The 18,504-nt window shown below is 42.8% G+C and overlaps 1 protein-coding gene across 1 annotated transcript; it reads right to left on the bottom strand.

Moving 5' to 3' along the window:
• Positions 1-372: 372 nt before the first annotated feature.
• Positions 373-17,221, bottom strand: si:dkey-16j16.4. Its single transcript, XM_047611565.1, has 5 exons — positions 16,598-17,221; positions 10,327-10,408; positions 9,450-9,964; positions 5,848-5,901; positions 373-1,670 (listed from the first exon to the last, which is right to left on the bottom strand). The coding sequence occupies exons 1-5, from the start codon at positions 16,664-16,666 to the stop codon at positions 1,545-1,547; spliced, it is 846 nt and encodes a 281-aa protein (XP_047467521.1). The 5' UTR covers positions 16,667-17,221; the 3' UTR covers positions 373-1,544.
• Positions 17,222-18,504: the final 1,283 nt, after the last annotated feature.

The following is an 18,504-nucleotide window of genomic DNA, read 5'->3' as shown; positions in this document are numbered from 1 at the left end:
TGGCCACTTGGGGGCAGAGTTGGCGAATGTGTTGTCAAAGAGGCTATTCCCACGTCAAGCAGTTACGAAGCAAGGACATATAAGCTACGTTTACTCTATTTACATGATCACCAGTACCTGAAGATTATATTTGGGCTTCTTGTAGCTGTTAAATGTTCACCTGTCAGTTACTAGCAATTTGCTAAGGGGCTGAAAAGGAAAACCATTAGCTGAAAGATTCTAAAACGCTTGTTGAGCTCAACAGAAATGCAATTTGGTGATATGTCCGTGTTGGCATTTCCTTTTACACAGCCCCTCTTGATTCATGTTAATACAAAAATAGTTTTTGTTTAGACCCTTTCATTTGTCACAAAAGGAATCAAACTCACCACATAAACAAGAGGCCACAGGGCATTTATTGATTCATGTTTGTGCAACAAGGGACGAAAACATGTCACAATGTTACATTCACTTCGGCAGAATCTTGGTTACAGTGGTGACGTTGCGTTTAATCAATTCATCAGTTCATTGCAAGGACTGAGAACTCCCTCGAGTTTCATTCAATAGAACAGGAATGTCAGTGTTTCAAGGCATTAGGAGATCTTTAGAAAACACTGGGGTGTCTTAGTTACACCAGTGGTCCTCTTCTACCTAGAAAGTAATGAGGTACAATATTGGAAAAAAAATGGCACACTACAAGTAGGCTATGCAGATCACAGCACCGTTTACACTTGCAAAATGTGCAGCAAACTATTCTCATACTTTCTTATTTCCACATAGCTCTCTTTCTGCAAAACAGTTGAACTCATGCATGGAAAGAGGAAACAAGTACTTAACTCTGACCTGGACTACAAGTGACATATTCATTAAGAAACGTACATCATCAAAGGTCAAACGTCGACTATTCCACTACAGTCATACATGTTTGTTATAGCTCGACCTTACGTGACCTGCGTATTCAATAACACATCCAAAGAAGTCGTTTTTCAGACACATGAAGAACGTGACCACTGTCTATGTTCATCTCAACAATAACAGGATATCAGATGACTCACCTGGCCATGTTTAATATATGAAGTTACCAAGAACCTTACAAGATGTCCAGTAATCACATCAAAGGAAGAAACCCTGGAACCATATGATTGTCTTACATGCATTATTTCCCTTGAATATTGATCCAACCTAAAACTACATTTAGGTTTGAAGATGGTCAGTGTTGTCCCTTTGTACCACATCTGGTCCACAGTCTGTTTCTCAATCATTCCTTCTCCAATAACAGCATCTTTTCAGAGACAGATAGCGTACTGTATGCACTGCCTGAAGCATCTTTAGAAATGTTGAGTTAGGCCATTTTCTTCTCCTGTGGATTTCACATGGAGAGTGATCAAAGTGACAGGGTAGGATTACCTGAGTGTGCAATAGCCCGCCCATCATACAAATGTCTTTCTAGCGGTCAGTTTCAGAAGAGTCACTCCTTGGTCTCGCTGCAGAAGCCACAAAAAAGCAGCCATCTGGGAATGAGGGGGAAACGGATTATCCGGCAGGGGGTGTGGGGCTGAATTTCTTTATGAGCAAGGTGGATCTTCGGACGGGGTCAGAGGGCTGCAAGGGGGCACTGTGCTTAGGGAGCGGAAGGCGAAGATGGAGGGGTCGTAGGTGTACCTGGGAGCAGGACGACCGCCAGTCAGATTCTGAGGACACAGAAAGAGAGAGACGAAGAGCTGTCAGAAATAGGTGTTGGGGTTAATCCAGCCTTTGAGCTTTATCGGATGGAGATGGTGAGGATTACCTGCTGTCCTTGACTTCAAGTATTACTAGGTGCACACATGTCAACAGTGATGCTAGGGTTTCTTTTTGCAGCATAAATGTGCAGCTGTGCCATAAGACAGAAGACTGGCTGAAAACTACATGTGAATCCACCTAAGAACACTTTCACACTGATTTGTTTTTTTCATTCTCACTACAGGTTCAGTGACACAAATGCTTTTCCACTTTCAGAGTCTTCCCCCTACGTTCTGTTCACAACCTGGCTTCTCGCAGCTCTACAAGCCCTCTGTCTAAAATTAGCCCTGGTCATTTTCCTCCCTGCAGGAAACGACAGGAAATGACTTTGTTGGATTTGGCAGTGAGGCAGCACTTTCTGCAGAGCCTGCTGAGGGGGAGTAAAGTTTGTGAGAAGGTGCACTAAGGCACATACAGAGCTGAGCTGATCCCACGGAAAAAGTGGAGCTTGTGTTTATATGTATAGCTGTATATTCCTGGCTCACATCCCTCAGAAGTGAGACAAATGGATGTCTACTGACTGATCCCACTGAGATGCAGAGAGAGTACCTGCTGCTACTGGAAAAGAACCCAGTGACATCAGACGTGAAAAAGTCCCAGTAAGAGTCTGAGAGGCTACAGGTGTTGCTATGACTTCAGCCAACATCTTCAGGGACTCTGCACTGACTACTGAGCCACAGTAACTCAGCAACAATTCCCAGAACCTCTTGGAGCTGTCTTATACACCACTGTTAATACAAAGCGGCCAAAAAGTGAGATATGGAAAAACAAATCTAAGCCCAAGAACACGTTGCAGTAACCTTGATAGATGTGATCTGTGTTAAGATGTTCTCCATATGCTAGCTGCAAGTCTGTCCAATGGTGGAAATGGCTCTCCGTCCAATCCTCAACAGAGCTGTCCAGTGTTCACATCTGCACTACAGCTAACATTTAGGATCCTGAAGACTCAAAGTTAAGTCACTAATGTCGCTAACATCACAAAATGTCTTGTTGTAGAGGTTTAGTGAACTGACTTTAGGTTCTTCCTTGTGATAATTCATTTCTTGCAAGAAAGGTCTATGCTATGGTCTGCAAAGCAAGCGCCATCTGACTCACAGAAATAAAGATGTTAAAAGTGTCCTTAGCCTTGCTTCAAAATATAATTTGAACAATGCAAATGATTATCATCCTGAGAGAAGCAAACTAAAGCCACCCCTCCATTCAAAATGTGACATTTTCTTCAATGTCAAGTTTCTCACACACACACACACACACACACACACACACACACACCGTATTTAAGAATGTTACACTGGATTTTTCCAGGGCCATGAATTTCCCCAGCTCTGTTCATGGTATCTGGACAAATATCAGAAAATGAAGGGCATGCAGCTTTGGAATAAGTCAACAACAAACAGTTTCCACTTAAAAGTGCCCTTGATACCATATTTTCAACTGGACCATTGTTAAAGCCATGGCCAGTGTCCTCTATAACCCAAAAACAGCTCAGACATCAAACAGTTTTCAGCTGCTAGTAAGAATGATAGCAAGTTAGCTCACTAGCATCAGTGCCAGCTCAGCTATACTCAACTAGCTCATCCTGGAACCAGAGGAAACTCTGTAACTAGGTCTGTCTTCTCACTTTTACATATGCTAAGTGCAACACTGATCTTTAGGTCTTTATTCTGATCTTTATTATTAACATCTGAAAGTAACTTTACCTCTGATTGACAGTAGCCAATTCAGAGCCATCGATAAACTATTAACATCATGTGTTCTAATATCCTAACATGACATCCACAGCCATGTAGCTCACCTCAGTCAGAGACCAGAGAGGCATGCAGAGCATTTTCCTTTAATTTAGTTTGCCCTCTCCACTCTGTCCATATCTGCACCATTTCCCTCACCTCAATCAATCTTCGCCCTCCTCTCCGCCCTTTCTTTATGGTGGCTGAAACCAGACGCCATCACTCTTTCCTGCTACAGCCTGGGAAGCTCTCATCAATACACTCTCCTATTCACCTCCAACCCTGGAGGGGGGAGGCCTCAGCAGCAGCAGCAGCAGAAGCAACAGTGGCCAAAGCTGTGTTTTCCTCCTGGTTCCACATGACCCCCTCCTCCCCCTCCCTTAAATCACACACAACCACCACCACCATCGACCTCTTCAACCTCTGTAACAACTCCCATGCTTCAGTGCTTGAATCCAGTCTCAAAGCAGGGGCCCCATCGAGATCCAGTGTCTCTACTGGATCCTGGCCAGGAAACCGAGGGTTGACACATAAAAGAGGGAAAGAGAGCAAGAAGGAGAGCAGGCAGCAGAGATGTGAGAGAGAATGAGAGATGGGCGGCGCGCAGTGTGGAGTGACACAAAAGCTAGAAACAGTCAACACAAGCCTCCAAATGGCTCATCAGTTTAAAGACTCACTGTGTACTCACTCCAAGAAAAATCTATGAACTGGAACAAACACAGTGCCCACAGACGTCACTGACGGGGACAACAACACTAGCAGCTACAGCAGCGAGAACAGAGGATAATGAGCAATATCTCTATGTATCAGAGCAGCTAAACAGATAGCAGCCGGCCAGTCTATAAATGGAAAATGACTCCATCCCTGGAAATACACCACAAGGGAACTGCACACACTCCACCTCCTCAGCTCTAGCTCTCATTGCCTCTCACTACTTCTTCCTAAAACGCTCAAAGTTGCTCCTCAGTCTTTTTTTAAACATACTTGTACTCATCTTGCATTCTGCAACGTATATCTGGAGGAAGATGGAGAAGTATACTAGATGCCGTTACAGTTGGCGTATGTGTGAGTATACATAAACAAGTGTGTGATAAGGTTTCGCTGACACTATCCCACACAACGTGGTAATAACGTCACATTTCTCACCACACTGTGCATCCTTCTGGAGCGGCCTGCTCCGTGCCAAGATGCTGAGGCTCGTTCCAGTCGACTCTCCAGCATGCTTCTCTTACCCGCCACAAACATGTCACTCCGCACACCGTTTCAGAGCTACACTGGTGTGTGATTACAGGCCACTGCGTCAGAAAACCAGTTAGCAGGGAGATTGATTCTGACAAAATCTTGGCAAAATACCTTTGTGCCGAAGCCATTAAGGCAAGTGCATGTGCACTACTAAGGCCACTCAAGGGCAAACGGGAAGTTATTAAAGGTTGTCGGCTGAGATCAGTAGATCAAAGAATGTAAAAAAGAAAAACAGCGCATTTTTCTTTGTGATTCTTGGTCCTAGGCATCAAAAAGGGGAAACTTGATGGTGCTATCAGATTTTCAGACGTCTCACGCATGGCCCTGTAGCTAGCAGGGCATGGGAACAAACGCTGTAGCCAGATGCTGTCCCAGTAGGCAGTTGGATGGAGATCAAGGTGCTGGCGACAAGACAGGCTGGGTTGTTCATGGGGGCCGAGCAACCTTGCAACCTTATCGCTGCTGTAATGGACACCCTGATCTGGACTGCCTGTTATCAGTCTGCATACAGCGAAAGGCTCTGGGAGCTGCTGTGGTGATATGATGAATTTATATGTAGAAAATGGACACACTGCTACAAGTGTCTGGACCTGCAGACTTCAGGACAAATCAGACAGTAGACACTCAAGATTTCATTCATAATCATAACTAACTTGGACCAAACTAAATTCACAAATGGGCACCAGAGTACTCAGAGCATTTAGTTTATATTAGCTGCAGGAATCTTATAACTGTAAGCTGTGGAAGCAGGATAAGAAACTATACATTTGGCAACGGTTGGTGTCCTTACCTTTTTTTTTCTTTACAAAAGCCAAGGGAAATATGAATGATTGATAATTGTACGGATGTAAAAAAAAAAAGATATGATTTCCATATGGGTTGTCCAATTAACTGTGGTAGCCTTCCACCGCTACAGCTTTCCACACAAAACCATCCCCACCGACATGTGGTCGTCCCAAAGAGAGCAGGGTGGCTCATATTATTTCCACTTATAGAAACGGATTTTTATGACTAGGACCAACAAGAGGGTTTTAACATCACTGGTACTTACTTTATCCAGACAGAATATTGCAAGCGTTCATTTGTGTGGGAGAAAAGTTGACTAAAAAACACTCACCCGGATCTTTATAGTGCGTGTTTTCCCTCCACAGTTCTTTTTCAGTAGCATTTTCTGTGGAGAAGAAAAATACACAATGACATGAAAGGATGTACAGTTGTTTTCTTTCGGCAGCACTGTCCCACCGACTAAGTGACAATTCTGAAACTGAATAAAAGTTCTTACGCAACACACTTTGTCTCGTGTAAGCCGCGACTTTTTGTCGCACAACCCTGCAGTGCAAATTGCAGTTTGTTCATTTGTTTGCGTGAAGTCCATTCCAGGCTGAGGTGTATGTGAACACCGATGGCACGTATTACTGTGCACAGCCATTTAAAAGGCATTAGTTGCACGATAATCTTCACATCATCTGACGTGACAAGAAGTGAACGCGGGCAGCCAATTAGAGCTGAATTAGGATGATGAGGGAAGTGAGCCAAATCCAGCTGTCTCACTAAACTAAACAGTTGGTCGATGAAGCTTATGCAATATCCTGTCTCCCACTCCCCTCCATGTCCACGCAGCTCCACTATTCTCCAAAAAAAAAAAAAAAAAGACAGTGGGGGTGGAGGGACCACACAATCATGGAATTGTCTTGAGATGGGGAGGTAGCTTCCAAGGGGGAAGGGAGCACGGGGAAGAATGGAAACACAAGACTCCTGCTGCTGTGAGGTGGGGTAGAGTCGGTGTGCACTTGCCCTCAAGCTCACCTCCTGCCAACACTTATCTGTTTTGAACGATTGGCACTGCGGCCCATTTGGCTGCGGGCCGCTTCGACAACAATTTAATGTGTAATTCAGCTTCTTAAAAAAGATAGTGACCTTTCAATGAAGCTGCATAATCTCACTTAACATTATAGTGAAAAAAAAATAATTATAGAGTATTTGTCCTTTTATTCCCCCCTCACCCGGTCATTCACCTCTCTGACTGCAACACAATCATTCTGTCCTCCACCACCCTCTCTTAAACAACAAACACACATCCAACAGGTTGTGACATGCCAACAATCTAACTGTTACGTCTGAGTGTTGTGGTTATTCACATAGCATAGTATACAAAGAGGGTGTACAACTTTTGCGGTGGACATTTACTATTTATTCTGGAAAGAAAACTTGACGTATATGAAACCTGCCATGCAAACAAAGTCGACTTAACTTGTCTTATCTAGTCTAATCCTTGTGGAAAGCTATACCCGTTGTTTAGGTCATAACGTCTAATGTCAGCTCAGATGTTGAAGCTCAAACACCAGTTTTTATCTGCACTTTTATCAACACACAAAAAAATAAGGTCTAAAGTGAGATTTGACCCATCACAGTCAGTTGGTTTTCATTCCATAGTAAAATAACCATAAACCAGGAGCTGCTTTTTGTATAGGAAATGTTTAAACCATGTTATGTTTGGGAACTGGCTGTGAAGTTTTGCTAGTGTCTCTCTCTCTCTCTCTCTCTCTCTCTCTCTCTCTCTCTCTCTCTTTCTCTCTCTCTCTCTCTCTCTCTCTCTCTCACACACACACACACACACACACAGTATGACTTATTTTCACAAATGAGCATCTGCTGCACAAACTGTTGCTCTTCCATTATAACTAACAAAGACTAACAAACAATGTCACATCTGTGCAACCGGACACAGATTAGCATTTATGAGGGATTATCAGACTAAAACAAATCAGCTCACCAGCCCTTTAATCGTCCCTTTAAGAAAACTATGAAATAAATAATACTGTCTCACTAGGGCACAAAGCTATTGCTGCCAGTCACTGGCATGACTCTTGGATGAGTAGCACCGTAGGTCTAACCATAATTAGACTTAGCATGTGCTTCAACATCCTTTCAACTATATATCATTTTACATTCATTTCATAATTTAATAGAAGATATGTATTTAGCTTTAAGCTCACTAGAGACGGGTTGTGCTCCTCCTTCTTGTCCAATTCAGACAGAATATTTCTTAAATTAAACATGAATTTATTTTGGAGCAAAGCAGTGAAAATGTTTGACAACCCTTCATAGGTTTCAGTTGTACCCTACTCCTTCACCTTCCACACACATTACACAGAATTCCCCTGGTTTTGACACCTTTAAATTACATTTTTAACAAGAACCCAGTCAGTCATCGTTCTTTCTTTGGTTTAAAGCCCTGGAGAGCATCTGTTCAAAAGTGACACGGTGCTGATGTGGAGGCAGACTTTGTTACTGGAAGTTGTCCAGCTAAAGGGTTAATGGGAGACTCCATGTGTCTGCTAGCTACCTCTGTAGGCCCCCTTTTGTATTCCCTGCAGCACCTCCCATTCCACTTGACTGAGTGTGCACACGCTCTCACACACACACACACACACACACGTGCAGACCCACAATGATGCGGCGACAAACTCGCAGACATGAGGATGTACACACAGAAACAAACAGACAACCAGGACAACCATAACCCAACCACACACACACACACACACACACACACACACACGCATACACTCTTCCTCTTTTTTCTTCACCCCTCTCATTGCTGCCCGCTGTCTCTCATCATCTGTTCTTTCCCTCTAAAAACCCAATGGACATATGGACCCCCAAAACCTGCAGTTTTTCTCTCTGCAAACACACACATACTCACTCAACAACACAGTGAGACACACACACACCCCTTCCCATCCAGAGTGTGGGCCAACACGTCTATTGGATTTTAATGATTAGTGGACCAGCTTCTCCATGACTCATTAGTGGTTGTCGTTTTTCTGTTGTTTATTTAATCCTCTCCTTCTGCCTCCACCCCTTCATCGTTTCCCCTCGCCCACCAGCCTTTGTGAGAAACGAGGGCGGACATCTGCCGTCCGTGCCTCCCTCTCCTTCATCCCTCTCCAGCCAGACCACCGTGGTGGCGGGCGTCCGGCTATGGAAATGGAAGACTTTGTTTGCTTGTGTGAGCGTGTACATTTTGTGCTGCCGTGTGTGTGTGTGTGTGTGTGTGTGTGTGTGTGTGTGTGCGCGTGTGTGGAGAGCAGTCATCATTGTATTTTTGGACCAAATGCTCGACCCAAGATCGCTGTTTGATTTGCTCAGGGGGGGCAGCTCGAGGTTCATCTGCCGTTTTGTTCTTTCAACGTTTTCCATGGAATGAACATATTGCACTTTGTTTAACACACATTATTCTGTATCACGAATTCATTTAGGTGAGACAGTAGAAGCTATTGCAGTTTGTTGCATACAGTTAGTTTGTTTAAGTACATTTCATTTATAATACATAATTTACTTATTTGCTATGTACACTTTTCTTCGTTTTGTAATGGAGTATATTACACTACTTTTACTCACAACTTCAGAACACTGTTCTGTTATGAACAGTTATGAATGTGTAACTCAAGCTATGTAGACTAAATGTTTTTCATGTGTCTACACAGTACAGTATTCATTACATAATGAATCTTAAGTGTCAACAGCCATTTCTAAAGTTTCACAACATTAGGAGGCATAGTTTTTATCATACGCATTTGCTGAGCACATTAAAGTAATGGTTTTAAGTAGCTAAGCAAATGTCATAGAAATCTGCCGACTACATTGTATGGTATGTTGCACAGCTAACTTTGTGGACATTTTGGTTTGTGTAATTGCTGTTGAACGATAGCTAACCTGTTGCATTTTCTCCAGATCCAGACTGGGTCTCCCAGGTTCACCGCCGTAGCTGTGTCGATACTTTCTGTAAGGTGCTGACTGGTCAAAGTGGGTCAGAATGATGGGCCGTACAACTGGCTGCACCACCTGCAGCTGAAATCGCATAGGCGGTGGCTTGAGGCTACGTGGTGGGCTGGAGCTGAAGAGAACAGGGCTGGGTGAGGCGGCCAGGCGAGCGCCGGGCTCAGCCAGCGGCCTGGCTGAGGCAGACGGCGAGCCGCAGCCACAAAGGTCGCGCACCTCCTCATCACTGGAGGCGCTGCTGTGGTGATCGCCGTGGCGCTGGGGGAGTGCAGACACCCACTTCCTGTTGTCACCACAGCTGATTCGCTCGAGTTCTTCCTCGGAAGAGTGACGATCCAGATTGGCATCTAAAAGGAGGCGGAGGCGGCGTAACCGGGCTGGGGAGAGGGGACCCTGGTTGTGCTGCTGGCTGGTGGCCAAAGGAGTGAGGGCACAATTCCTCCGTCTCTCTAGAGGAGTTGATAAGCAGGAAATATCAAAGGAGAAGGTGGAGACACGGGTGCAAGAAGTGCAAATGCTCTTATCTACAAGCCTGGGGTGAAATTATCACCAGCCAAGTACAATAGCAAAGTGGCGTGTAGACTTGATACACAATATAAGAACATAATGTTGAGCGGCTGGTGAATCTGAACATTTATCTGTTCGTGGGTGGAAAATGTTTGCATTTTTAAAAGGTAATTTTCCACCCTCCTACAATCACATGATCTCCTGACTTGAAACATCTAATCGTCATGTGTGAGAGTCATTAAGCAATGGAGAAGATCACTGTCTATTTGCAACATTAATTATTTAGTTGGTGGTGGGAACATACCTCTGTCAATCTGTGCAAGCTCCTGGTTCTCGCCTTCTGAGTCATCACTCTCCCCTCCCTCTCCGCTGCCATGGTAAGAAATCTGGAAAGAGGATTCAGTTCGTACTGTAAGTCAAATAATGCCACGATAAATTAAGCACTCACATTCCCAACTGAGCTAATTATTGATCTTGGTTAGGATAAATAGTCAAGAATGTTTTCAGTTCCACTGAATTAATTAAGGATCAAAATATCAGTTACAGAGTAGCAGACAGAGATAAGGCATTAACCCATTTGGGACTTTACCACATGCATTTGAGAGAGATCGTCTTAGAAGTTTGATAACAAAAAGTTAAACTGTAACTGCTGCAATGATCTGTAATTCACAAAATCGCACAAAAATGTTCTTAGATTGTCGTAAAACCAGGCCACTCTTCTGTAACAAAGACTCACTCTAAAATGGTCTTCAAAATTATAATTTAGTCTGAATGTTGCAGTAATCTCTACCATATGGATTCTCACAAGAGGCGGGCAAAATGTTTAGTCACAGAGTTTAGGTGCAAACTTTCATTTCACCGACATCCTAAACCAGTCTGTCTCTTTAAACGTGGTTCCTCCTCTACAGCAGTAGCAACAATACAGATACCCTGCAGACTGCAACGCTAAGAGTTAAGTAATGCGCCTCACACTCGGTAATTACCACTTCGAGGCTTCGCTGAGCAGCTGCCATCTGTGCTTGTGCGTGTCTGTGTGTGTATGCTTACACACATACATCCACACAAACATGCATAGTGTCCTCCCTGCCTAATACACACACGCGCGCACACACCTCCTCTTCATTCTGAGGCTCTTCAGAAAGGGTGAAAAGGGGGGAAAGGAACCAGAGCTTCAAAGCCCAGTCAGGGAAAGACAGTATTTAATTCATGTTAACTAGGAATTCTAATGTATAGTTTCACAGACTATTCAACTAACATGCTAATTTAGTGACATCAGCCACATCACTGTATCACACAACCAGTCCTACACGTGTAGGAAAGTTTTTAACTAAAAAAGACATGCTGTAATACTTTTGGTCTAGCATTATGCATCATGTCAGTATATTACAAAAATGGACATGATAGACCAAAAGAGGCTAAATAAATGTCTGATGATGCAGTGCAACAAAGGGCAATTTTTTTAAGACCATACAGATATCTGGATAAGGCCTGAGTGCAGCCTTCTCATGAGCTGTGGGACAGATTCTCAATGAACAGGCCCAGAGCCAGTATACAACTCAAAAAAAAAAACACAACCCTGGCTTTGGAGGATTCTCAAGTTAAACAGCATCACTTCATGAACTCCATAGGAAAATTACACTGAGGAATAACTGTGAGAAGGAAATGTATTTTGGCAAGTATCTGGCTGAGGGCTTCGGCTACAGAGTACACTGCAGGGAATTTGTGTTGGGCAGCATCCATGAAACATCTGAAATCCTATTAAAAGTTACTGCTGCAGGATACGAAGAATGAAGTGACTCTGGTGCTTCATAAATTCTTAATTGGGCTCAGAAGACACATGAATGTAGTCTAAGTCACGTTAACCTATATTCCTACCTAGTGAGATCAGCCCTTTTTCCTAGAGGCTTTACCATGTAAATCGACAGTGTTAGCAGCCTTCATTTGTGTGCTTCTCTTGACATGAAAATCTGGAATTTTCTCCACAGAGCATTCACTGTCTGACCAACGAGGAAATATAATTATAAGCTGACAGTAACAATATGGCCTTTGCTTCCACTAGGCATCACCCCAGAGACTATAGTTAATGAATCAGACAACACATGTTTAGGATATGGACTAGAGATGTAATATTAATGTGTTTCGGGCTCTGGTTTACCTCTGAGATACACACACTTTGTGTGTGATAATGTGTGGTTGCATACCACAAAAACATATACACACAAAAACATATACATACATGTTTCAGTATCGACACGACGCTTTCACTATCACGTAACACTAGTCAGCACATGAATGGCCAGTACAGTATATGAGAAAGCGGGTTCACGTTACCTTGAAAACTTCAGTCATGCAAATGTCATTTAGGAGAGTGAAGCAAAGAGTGGGTGCATGCACAAGTATCTAAATATGTTTCACTCTCAACCCTTGTTTAAACCCTGTGTCAAGCACATGTTTTGTAGACAGTGGAACCTCGATGTCTTTCAGCTATCTGATGTCACAATGTAAGGGATTATTGTTACAAACGGCATGTGTACTTTATGCACCGTGAACCTGTGGGAGAGAAAACAAGAAAAGCCTGCATGTGTTTTTCAGTAAACCACATCTGATCTGGTTGCTGCTTTGGCAAACACGAGTGTGTCTAACTGACATTCAGATTATGGGTTAGACAGGTTTCACTGTGATAGTCTACTGTAGCACCAGCTGTGCAGCTTTAGTATATGGTAACAGTGGGAGTTTTTAATCCAATTTTACTTTAAATTCAGTAGTTGCTCATCATTTTACTTTATAATCTGCACAATAGTATCACAGGTTAAACACAAGTGTAGCAGCTGGATGTGACAGTACTTGATGCAGGGTTTTTCCAGTTGTTCAGTCTCTTTTCAGCTGTTGTATAATACTGTGGTTAAGCCTGGAATGGACCACTCCAGCCTGTATAGGTCGCCTCATACTAAACTCCTTGCAGCTAAAGCTAATCATTAATGCTGCCTTTCCAGAGGTGTTGCTTTTGGATGAAAAGCACTGCAACTCCAGTGCTCTGATAGGAAGCACAAAGCTGGCTGAAAAATGGTGAAATGTATGAAAACAAAATGCCACTATCGCTAGCACAGTTCGAGCATAATTAGTTTACATATTGAATGAATAAAATCCACAGTTTGGTGCCCCCCAACGTATCTCTACAGATGAACCATGAGAAGAGGTATACAAGTATGCTATTTTTTGTCCATGCAAAGGAGAAAGCACTCCAGGAATTCTGAAGCACACAAAAACAACACAATCAGATGTTTAACCAGCTAGAGTCACACCCTTCCCCTCACATGTATTAGTCATTAGTGTTGCATTCACAGTGGAAATAAACTGATACAGGATGCATGGTAAGCTCAAGGCTTCTGAACTTTCACTGCTCATTTCAGATCAGTGAACAACCCTGAGCTCTGTAACTGCCTCTGCAGAGGCATCTCAAAAACATTATCCTCATGTCAATTACTGGGAGTATTTTTGATTATCTTGTACAACTCCTAAATAACTTCTGCTACTTTGCATGCACACATATTCAAATTCTGTTTGATGTGACAATAGAGCAACATGGGTTTTCCAGGGCAGCAGAGAAAACTGCACTAGACTGAAACTAAATTTGGATTCATTTTTTTTTTTTTTTAATTCATATCATAGTCTCGCATTAGTGCCTATTAAGACAGCTCATTGCAGACTACTGGATATCATTCAGGGAAGCTCAGACAAATCCGTCGAGTGAAAAAGAGCCTGACTGAATAAAGCATAAAAAACTGCTTTTGTGCATGCATGCATTGACAGACAAAGAGTTGTGTGTTTGTGTGTCAAGAACAGTTGAATGAAATCCTTGTCAGTCCCTTGCATCACTGAGCAGCTTGCTAAGCTGGATCAATGGCAATGTCACAGCGTACACACACCGCCCAGTTCACACACAGATCAGCTTTGCTCTGTACTTCCACACTGTCATGGACACTCTCACACTGCATCCCTCCTCATAAAAACACAACTCAGGGTCAGAGATGGTTGATTCTGTCCCTCACAGACAGAATCACAGTGAATCTTCCCAATGGGGTGGCTAGTCTTGAGCAGAGTAAGGTCCTGGGAATAGTGCTGTAACAGAACTCCAAAGACCTTTAGTCCCCTAGCAACTATCCTGAAATGGTCATTCTGCCCTCAAACGGCTATTGACACTGACCACTGCTGTGAACTTCTAACTCAAATATTGTCAGAGATACCAGTGAAAAGCAGGACAATGTCTTTAAGAAGCCCCCAAACCAGAATTCCAAATCCTGCTTTTATGAAAGTCTATCCAAAATGGTCAGTGTCAATATTGGTTTCACACTAGACTGTTAACTGAGGGCAGATGCTTAGAAAACAATGCGACTCCGCCTTCTTTTACTGCCATTAACAATAACTTGAAAATAACCAGATATACACAGAACTGCAGCTTGCAGCATTCGCTGCTGTTGAGCCTCGTGTCACGAGGAATGCTACCAACTTTCTAAAAAGTCTGTGGGCATTTGCTGTGCTATTATGGAAATCTAAACTTGAGAGACAACAAACTTTTAACAGAAAACTTGCATAGGTTTTTCCTAGCTGTGGGGAAAAGTTTGTGCAAGCAGAGTAAGACCTGTGATGTTGAGCTGTATTATAGGAAATGTGGGATCAAGTGTATTTGAAGCTACACCCATACAAGGACTGAAAGTCAACTCTCAAAAAGTTGTTGAACCTTGTGAACATGCACTTGAGTGAGCCAGGCAAATATATCCTCCATATTAGATTCCTGCACTCACACTATGTCAGTATACTTTGGAAAGTATGTTACAAAACTCAGTTCTTACTGCTCTGTTTTGAGGGCCTTTTACTTGAGAATGGGTACCTTCCTCAAACAACCAGAACCTTTAATGAAGTGTACAGAGACTGGGCAAACACATGAATGCAGCACTGACAACGAACACCGGAAAAAAAGTCTACATTTTGGTAAAACATTAGCAGTGCACACAACAGCTCTTGGCATTCGATGTAGAGAAAAAAACACGCCATTATTAGGTCGTTCTAGTGTTGCTATTGGGGGTTGCAATTGCAAACAGAAGGAAATATCAATATCAGTCTGTGAAAAGTACTAAATTTTCTGTAGTATCAGCTTAACAGATTGCTTCTGTTCTAAGACTTCCTGACTCCCTTTAAGTGATGTTTCTGCGTTCCTGGTTGTCATTTATTAATAATGATAAGTATAAAGTTACTGCTGCTAATAAAACAAACAACTGTCCACTATGAAAATAAGTGTGGTTATCTGTTATTGCTCCTTCACTCAAGGTGATTCACCGGTTGATGCAGGCCGACTTCCTTCCAAACTATTCCACTGCATGAATACAGGTACAGCAGCAGGGTTAATACTGCCATTTCCCATTCTCATGTCTGAATCAGAGTTGTTTCCACTGGGGATTCCTTCCACATAACGAATGTATCAGTTTTAGAGGCAAGTGCAGTAGCTTTTATTGGCTTCAAGATCTTCTGCAGCATCGGTTTAGGCAGCGGGCCTCCTTTTCCCTTCACACTAACCACTCTGAGCAGGAACGATTCCACCATAGAGCAGAGCAACAAACACAAACAAAAGTAGACAATAGGGATGGCACACTTCCCCCTGTATCCACAACCAGGCCTTTGAACGGGAGCACGTTGGCACAAAATGGCTGCCATGCGACTGTACAGTTGGTTGACGCACAATAGTGCTGTGGATGGAGCAAGTTAGTGACCCGTGCAGGACGCAATTCATCCTTCTCTCGCCAAAAGGGAATCATTATGTGAAGGAGCAGGCAGTGATAATCGGGGGCGCACTTACATGGATTCTGTTGTGGAAAATTGGTGGGTAAAGATATGGGGGACAATTACAGCCCCCCGACACTGGGTTTTCTCTATTTTTTTACTAAAAATGTTTGTTTACCCCAGTCTTGTGCACTTCTAATCTTTGTCCCCACACACAGAGCTGCTTCCACGCCACACAGGTTGAAGAAGCGGGACAAGTTTCACAGGTATAAATGTGGGACTGAGACAGATTATCCTCCTTTACACACTGCCAAAGCATGGACACTATTATTTTTGCTGTGCCCATCCGTGGGAGAAAGAATTTGTTGACATGCAGCAGCAGCATTGGTTCACTCTTGTAAACATCTGGCCTGTAAGCCAAGAAGAGTAGATTCCTGTACAACGTGGTAATGAATGGGCTTAGAAGCAACACACAGAACACACACACACACTGTGAATATGTCCAGCTGTGCACTGAGTTGTCTGTCTGTCTGTCTGGGTGTGTGAAACAGAAAGAGAAAGAGGGAGTGTTAATGAACATTACCTCGTTCAAACAAGGTTACAGGCTGAGTACTCACAATGTTTAAGCTGCGTAGTTAACTAGGGAGTCACAAGACAAAAGTAAAGCCACGCCGTTCACTCAAGCTAATGTATTTCTCAGCTGTTTTCTACTGTGTTTTAGTGCGGTACGCTGACAAGCACAAAATATGTTTCTTCTCTCTCTCTCTTTTTAATGGAAATAGTAATTCAGTCAAACTTACCTTCAGCTGGAAAGGATGTATTTCATTGAGCGAATGTCTTCTGAGCTTCTTGGTCAGCGTCTTTAGCATGTTTTCTGGAGTAGCTTATGGTTTTGTCCTGCAATTAGCTACGTTGTTATGACTGCGTCTTATGTGACGGTTACTACGACTTCATTAGCTAACATGAGCGACAGTTTAAACATTCAAAAAAGAAGGCACACTTTACTTCAAAACCTCACCGGGGAGACACAGGTAAAATAAAATAAATTTAAAAAAAAAATAGCGGCCGCCGCACACTCGTAGCTCCAAGTTAGCTGCTGTCGATAAAAAGAATACACCGAAATTCGATAAACTGCGTAGATGCTGCTTGTTTTTTCAAAGGCTGTGCGCAGCAAACTTGTTATTTTCGAGTTCATTAGTTGCGGGGAAGTCTTTTTTCCTCTTCTGACAGACGCCTCGCTCGACCGTAGCCCGCACGTAACCCCCGGCAGCTTAATTGAAAGGTGTTGGAGGGGGGTTACCACAAAAAAATGTATATATATATATAAATATATATATATGAACTTGTTCGCATTCAGACACGCACACACTCACACTCACACACATACACACAAGCAAATGCACGCCAGCTGCACTCACACACGGAGTTCTCCTCCAGCCCGAGCGTATCGCTCTGTGATTGGCTGCGGAGCCGGGTGATGTCATAGTGCTGCGTGGAGGAGGAGGAGGGGGAGGGGGAGGAGGGCTGAGAGTTAAAGCCACACTATCTCCTCAGGTCATCTAGAAACACCACAAACAATCAGTGAAGAAGCAGGAATATACTGTATGTGTTCAATTTACAGGTATTATGACTTTTTTAACTTCCTCGTGGTCCTCGTTCATCCCCTTATAGTTAGATACTACTAAATCAGCTCATAGTGTTTACTACAAACATCCTGACATGAGTGTAATTATTAACGTGAATGAGTATTCATAAAGACAGTTCTGAGTGTGCAGCCTCACCAACCTGTCTTACTGGGACATATAAAGGGAATGGAGGCGTCATTAATGATTTAATGGGTTACACCTTTTTCCTGCTTCATGGCTGCATGAAAAGAATCTATGGCCTGTGTATACTTTTGATAAGGTCGGTTTGAAGGGTGACATTCGAGCTAAACTGCTCCAAACTATCATTTATATAGAACTGGAAGACGTGATCAGATACATTGTCCATGACAAAACCTGCCATTACAAACAAAAGTATTTTAAGGTATTCAATAGAGGACAATGGCACACAGGGTGTTATGTTATTGGACTCTCATTGTTAATGGTTGTGTAAAAGCTGCATTGTTGTGCTGTCAGTCTATGTGAGGGAAACTTTTGTACAGTTTGGTCTGTCAATTACATTTTAGAGGCTCATCTTTTTGAATGTCTTGTGTTCACTGTCACTGTAAAAAAAACTGTACTTCCTGGATGTCACATGGATATCTAGTATATATTTTTTTTTACTTTCAAGCATTAGAGTTTGCATACTTATGGTTTCAGTTGGGCATGGCAGGGTAAGGCTAATGTTCTCGGTTTTGGTGTTGTACGGTTGACTTGATTCATACAAAAAAATAAATAAATAAATAAAAAACACATATTTGAATGACCCAAGGACATTCACAACATCAGCCGTCAGACATAGTTTGATAAAGCAAATTAACTTTCACGCCAGTAGCTAAATGTAAAACTCTATGTACTATGACAGCTGTCTGTATTTTATAGCTCTGCTGGAAAGCAGACATGGAAATTCATTGGATTGCAGCATCTACTTACAGCATTATTCATGTTAGTAAGTTATTAAAGATAGAGAAAGGCTATTGTGTAGGCAAATTAAACACAGCGCTTCATAAACACTAAAGCCTTGTCTGTTACAAATACACAGAAGAACAAAATGGTTCTTCTTT

Source organism: Mugil cephalus, chromosome 17, assembly GCF_022458985.1.
Source record: "Mugil cephalus isolate CIBA_MC_2020 chromosome 17, CIBA_Mcephalus_1.1, whole genome shotgun sequence".
NCBI lineage: Eukaryota > Metazoa > Chordata > Actinopteri > Mugiliformes > Mugilidae > Mugil > Mugil cephalus.
The sequence above is the reverse complement of the archived record's forward strand: the minus strand, read 5'-3'. Positions and strand labels throughout refer to the sequence as shown.

Coding starts and splice junctions, on each gene's coding strand:
- si:dkey-16j16.4 (XM_047611565.1), bottom strand. CDS start 16,666: ATGCTAAAGACGCTGACCAAGAAGCTCAGAAGACATTCGCTCAATGAA. Junction 10,409..16,597: donor TACATCCTTTCCAGCTGAAG/GTAAGTTTGACT, acceptor TCCTCTTTCCAG/ATTTCTTACCATGGCAGCGG. Junction 5,902..9,449: donor ATCTGGAGAAAATGCAACAG/GTTAGCTATCGT, acceptor TCTTCTCCACAG/AAAATGCTACTGAAAAAGAA.